The sequence below is a fragment of the Carcharhinus amblyrhynchos genome, chromosome 6 (genome assembly GCF_965287045.1).
Source record: "Carcharhinus amblyrhynchos chromosome 6, sCarAmb.v2.hapA, whole genome shotgun sequence".
Lineage (NCBI taxonomy): Eukaryota > Metazoa > Chordata > Chondrichthyes > Carcharhiniformes > Carcharhinidae > Carcharhinus > Carcharhinus amblyrhynchos.
In genome coordinates, this window is record NC_137329.1 from 112,095,225 (window position 1) to 112,101,224 (window position 6,000).

The following is a 6,000-nucleotide window of genomic DNA, read 5'->3' on the forward strand; positions in this document are numbered from 1 at the left end:
CATCATGCAGGGTCTCAGTCTTGCTTTCTAAGATTCCATTACCCTGGATTCCCGAATCTACACTTGATCAACTCACAAGCACAATTTTAGTTCTTCGGCTATAGAATCATAGGATCTCTACAGTGTCGAAGGAGGCCATTCGGCCCATCGAGTTTGCATCGATCACAGTTCCACCCAGGCCCTATTCCCATAACCCCACGTTTAGCCTGCTAATCCTCCTGTCACTAGGGTCAACTTAGCCTGGCCAATCAACCTAATCCTTTGGACTGTGGGAGGAAACCAGTGCACCCAGAGAAAACCCACAGGGACATGGGGAGAACATGCAAACTCCACACAGACAGTGATCCAAGGTCAGAATCGAACCCGGGTCCCTGGCACTGAGGCAGCAATGCTAACCACTGTGCCACCATGCCACCCCCAGCAGCCACTGTGCTGCCATGTCAAGCAGAACGCTATTGATCCAAAGGGGTACCTTTCCCCGATGCCCATAGCACTGAGTCACCTGCCTTTGGCTGCCTTCTTGAATCTTCTAACCCTCTTTGAGTACCAGGGCCCTACTTCACTTTGTCTGCACAAAGGACGTGTCTCTTTCCCTTACCTGAGATACTTATTGGGACCTCTCGCTCACCCTGTTCCCAGCTTGGGACACTTGCCAACTGCTTCTCAATTACCTGACCCAGGTTTTGTATAGTTCTGGCCTACAGAACGTCTGAAGTCCTAGGAGATTTGACACTCCCAACCTCTGAGCTCAATAATCAATTGAATTGGGTGTTGCAACAATAGGTTAAAGTAGAAGGGCAGCTATTGCTGGGGTCCCTTACTACATTGTATGCGGGAGGTGACTTGTGGGAACAATTCTGGGTGCATTGCCCACATTTATTCCTGCATTATTCACTACCACATTCTCATGGACAATAATTGCTAGCCTAGCAAGATATGCCCGTATCCCCATATCCCATGAAAGAATAAGTTTTTAAAAAAGATACTTAATGTTAATGGATGAAAGTTGCACCCAAAAAACAAACTAAGGTTTGTAAGAGTCAATGATCATGCTAATTCCTGGCAAATTAAGGCATCCAGCTGACAGGGAAGTGAGGAGCACTGAAACACCTTGTTGTGGCGTTAATGATCTCATGGAGTTCTGGGAAGAAGGCCAAAAATACATTAAAGAGGCCAATGTGAGAAAGCAATCAGTCATTTGCTGAAATCAGTTCAAACTCTTATTTTCACTTTGACTCCTCACGCTGCCAAAGGATGGAAAGTCTCTCTGTTGACTCTGTGCCCGAATTCCGGGACAGACATTGATTGACTGGATTTGTCCTCCTTTGGGAGAGGATTCCCATGAAGTTATTCAAAATTTGAGTTCCCTTTTGTTCGTCTGGTTATCAGTTGGTCCAATTTGCAGGAGCTGTGGATGGGGTGAGGGGAATGTGCAGCTCTTGTGTTTTTGGATACCTTTTTTTCCCCAGACGGCGCATCATTTTAACTGGGGAAGTCAGGATATTCAATGTTTAGAGTCATAGGGGTTTACAGCATGGAAACAGGCTCTTCAGCCTAACTTGTCCATGAAGCCCTTTTTTTTAAAGCTAGTCCCTCAATGGGCCCATAACCCTCTATGCCCAGCTTACCTATGTAACTGTCTAAATGCTTTTTTATAAGACAAAATTGTACCAGCCTCTAGCACCTACCTCTGGCAGCTTCCTCCAGACACTCACCACCCTCTATGTGAAAACATTGCCCCTCTGGACACTTTTGTATCACTCTCCTCTCACATTAAACCTATGCCCTCTAGTTTTAGACTCCCCCTACCTTTGGGTAAAGATATTGACTATCCAGTGTATTGACTCGGGGCCACAAATTCTTGCTTTGTTTAGGGATGTATGCACATGAGGCAAAACATAGGCTAGATTTAATAGTGAACTTTCTGTAAGAAGTGGTATTAGCCCTGGAAACTATAGGTTCAAAATGTGGCTGCACACTTCCTCTGATATGGAAAAAGGAGAAGGTAAACTTTATCCCGGAGAAAGTAGATGAGGAATCCTTAAAAATCCAAGGCATGCTATGATGGGGGCTAATTACAGCTCCTAAACAGTGGCCACGAGGCCAGGCCCAATAAGGTTTTACTGGGGTTTGAACTGAATTGATTATTGTTGTCGCATGTCTTGGGATACAGTGAAAAGTATTGCTTCTTGCGTGCTATATGGACAAAGCATACCGGTTCATAGAGTACATAGGGGAGAAGGAAAGGAGAGGGTGCAGAATGTAGTGTTGCAGTTACTGATGGGTACTTTACCAAATGCATTTTGTAAGTCTATATACAACATTAACCGTTCAATCCCATCAATCCTCTTCAAAGAACTCACGAAATTAGCTTAAAAACAACCAAATCTGAATAGAGGAAACACAGCTGTCATTTTCACATATCAAACTATAATGAAATAAACTACCAGGTAATCTAACTGAAAGACTGAAAAATTACACCGGTACTGGGAAAAATATATTTCTGAGGTAATTATTTTAAGGATAAAACTTAACTAATGGCTGCACATAGAACGTTTTGACTAAAGCTAGGGATAAAACATTGAGAGTGGAGCTAACTGAGATTGAGGAGATATCTCTCTATTGCCAGAGTGCGGTGATCACTTAAAGAGGAAAAGTTTTTATTTTTCCCAGAAATGCTTCTGTCACATTAATTTCAAGATTATTGTTTGGATTTACCTGCATCCCCCCCCAATTTTTTGTCTGTGTGTGTATGGGTGTGTCATGGCTTTAGTGGCAGATTGGAGAAGGGGCTTAGAAATGATGCAAGCATCATTAGTGCTGGTGGCATGGTGGTACAATGCTTAGCACTGCTGCTTCAAAGCAGCAGGGACCCAGGTTCGATTCCCGGCTTGGGACCACTTTCCGTGTCAGTTGTGTTCACAGCAGAGGCCCGGTTTGGAAAAGGAAACTTAACACTTTTGAGAAGGAGTTTGGTGGATTGACCCTGACAAATTGTCTATTAGTTGTCAGAGGGATTAGCAGGGTAAATATATGGTGTTATGGGGATAGGGCTTGGGTGGGATCGTTGTCGGTGCAGGCTCAAATGGCCTCCTTGTGACTTTTAAGGGGTGTCTGGACAAATATGTGAATAGGATGGGAATAGAGGGGTATGGTCTCCAGAAGGGTAGGGGATTTAATTCAGACGGGCAGTATGGTCGGTGCAGGCTTTGGAGGGCCAAAGGGCCTGTTCCTGTGCTGTAATTTTTTTTGTTCTTTGTTCAAGACGCAATGGATTAAATTCTGTCCCGAGTATCGAATGTGCTAATCCATAATGTTGCTATTACCTGATTTAATTCATTGGTGGACAACACTTAATTTTTTTAAACTTTATTCATTTTGCTCCTCTAGTCCTGTGTCGATGTCATGAATGACGTTTTGAAGGCAAGTTGTGTCATCATCATTGGCATTGCTTTTGGCCTGGCTGTGATTGAGGTACTACAACATTGTGAATTCTTTGCCATTTAAAGAGGCATACTGAATACTTTCCTGTCATTTTAATTCCACTGTGTTCTTTCTAGATTTTGGGATTGGCCTTCTCCATGACCCTGTATTGCCAAATCAAGAACAAGTGAGGAGGAGGATTTCCATCAATCATTGCACTGACTCATTAGTGTTGCTTAATCTTTGGCATATGAATCATTCTTGTGCTTAATTTGTAGTTTTCAAATTCTGATTAATTTAGTTCAGATGTTGAATGTCGCTCAGGCATTAGCGCTCCTCATTGTATCCTGTGGGTTTACTGCAAGTACATGTGCAGATATGTTTTGTAAAGTGGTGTTGTGGTTTATTGTTGGGCTGTTCACTTAGAAAAATTACATGCTGACCAAATGTGAAAACGTTTTTTTTTGGTCAAGGATTTCAGCCCTTTCCTTGTCACAGCTCATAAACGCAGTTTTCTTTGTAATGTTGATTTCTCCCACAGCAACGATGCTGCCCTCAAGAGTTATTGAGGAGGTCTTGAACTGGTTTTGATCAAAAGATGGGGCCTGTGACATTGAGGAACTGGGGTGGAATTGGTCGATGCCAAATGGGCAAAAGTGATTCGTAGCAACAGTGAAGGCAACTTGTCCAAGTAGGGTGGAAAACAGGCTGTCAAGGCAAGTGTTTTATATTATTGACACAGAACAATTAAATCCCTACTGATTCTAGAGAACCAGTCTGTCGGTGTGTGAAGCTGAATTAACGTCCTGGATTTTGCAGTAAGAACGATTCAACTCTTAAATAAGTTTGGATAGCAATTCCCAGTATCCACGCTGTGTAAACGTAGAGATCAGACAACTGCTGCCCTAGTTGCCTTGCTCCAACACAAGGTTTGCTATAAATATGAGCTCACTGAGAGACTCAGCATTTACACACACAAAGGTGTGAAATTGTGGTTCTTATCCGCTGAACATGTCAGACAGGTCAACTTGTCCTTCCAAACGGAAGTGAATTTATAATGGGACAGTTAGGTATAAATTACCATCAACCTGTTCGGTGCTGAAAATTCACTTGAGAAACGATTCTCATTGCTTCAGGTTTACCTTGGTTCATGTCTTCGGCAGAATCACTCGCAAAACTTTGTTCAGAATGGGATTGCTACTCAAATCGGATTTCTACTTGAATTTGAGTTGTCAGGAACATATTTGGTATTTAGGGTCTCGAGCAAGTGCAGCTGAGCCATTCTGGATCTTACAGAATAGAAAACAAGACCCCATTTGATGATCATAAATCACAGTCATTCGCAGTTGGTTTTGTATTATTGAGGAGTTTTATCCCCCCCATTGGTTTTAACTTTTTGTTGGACACCCAACAAAAAGGAAACTACCACATTTTGAAAAAGCTGAATATTTTGCGCAAGGTGACTACTTTCTAGTCATAAGCAGCAAGGAAAAGTTTTTCTAAGTTTTTGTGGCATTTTTATGGCTGTTGCCTGTCTATGTGATATGATATAAATGAACCAAAGTTTAAATGATTGTTATGAAGAGAATTAAATCTAATAGATGTCTGTGCATTGAGGATGTATAAATGGAATCACTGGAATTAAAGTTAATAATCTGTTGTGTTTGTACAAAAAAACCTATAAAACTGAACATGGGTGCTACATGTGAGAAGTCATTGGCTTTTTATTCCAATATTGCATTCAATTATGTCTGTATTAAAATGATGCAGTCCACCCAGTGCTAAGATGGTCATAAAATAGGCTGAGACTTGCAGAGATGACTCTGGACTTGCACCAGGGTGGCACAATGGCACAGCGGTTAACACTGCTGACTCACAGTGCCAGGGTCCCGTGTTCAAATCCTGGCTTGGATCACTGTCTGTGTGGAATTTGCACATTCTCCCTGTGTCTGCGTGGATTTCCTCCGGGCGCTGTAGTTTCCTCCCACAATCCAGAGATGTGCGGGTTAGGTGGATTGGCCATGCTAAATTGCCCCTTAGTGCCAGGAGGACTAGCTAGGGTAAATGCATGGGGTTACAGGGATAGGATCTAGGCGGGACTGTGGTCGGTGCAGACTCAATGGGCTGAATGGCTGCCTTCTGCACTGTAGGATTCTATGATTACTTTTAAAAAGATCCAAACGATTCTGTCCTTAAAATGTAGTGCTATGGGAGACAGTGGGGTTGTGTGGCGTCAATTGTTCTCTCCTCACTCAGTTCCACTTAGTGGTGGCATATCGGCCAAATGCATGAGCAGTCATGAGGCCGCCACTTTCAGTCCTGCAAAATGCCCAGCCTCCCTCATGTATACCCTGGAATGATAAAGTATCTCAAAATTTGAGTAGCAATTGAAGCTACCTGTTTCACGCTGCCACCATGCAGTAGCAACAAGAATTGTATTCTCCACTATCAGGATGTTGCCGTCAAGCCAAAAAGAAGTCCAGCCTTAAACACAAAGGAGTAATGTGGTGTATATTGGGTGTGATGCCAGGTGTGCAGGCTGTACATCCAAATGACTGGTTGATCATTTCTAACAGC

General features: G+C 42.9%; 1 protein-coding gene across 1 annotated transcript in view; it reads left to right on the plus strand.

Annotated features, from left to right (window-relative positions):
• The window catches only part of LOC145344220 (tetraspanin-8-like), a 29,100-nt gene extending 23,975 nt beyond the window's left edge, over window positions 1-5,125 (plus strand). Inside the window, exons 7-8 of the mRNA XM_080191199.1 lie at window positions 3,391-3,474; window positions 3,561-5,125. Coding sequence (XP_080047325.1) covers window positions 3,391-3,474; window positions 3,561-3,614 — 138 coding nt within the window. The 3' untranslated portion in view covers window positions 3,615-5,125. The remainder of the gene's footprint in view (window positions 1-3,390; window positions 3,475-3,560) is intronic.
• Window positions 5,126-6,000: the final 875 nt, after the last annotated feature.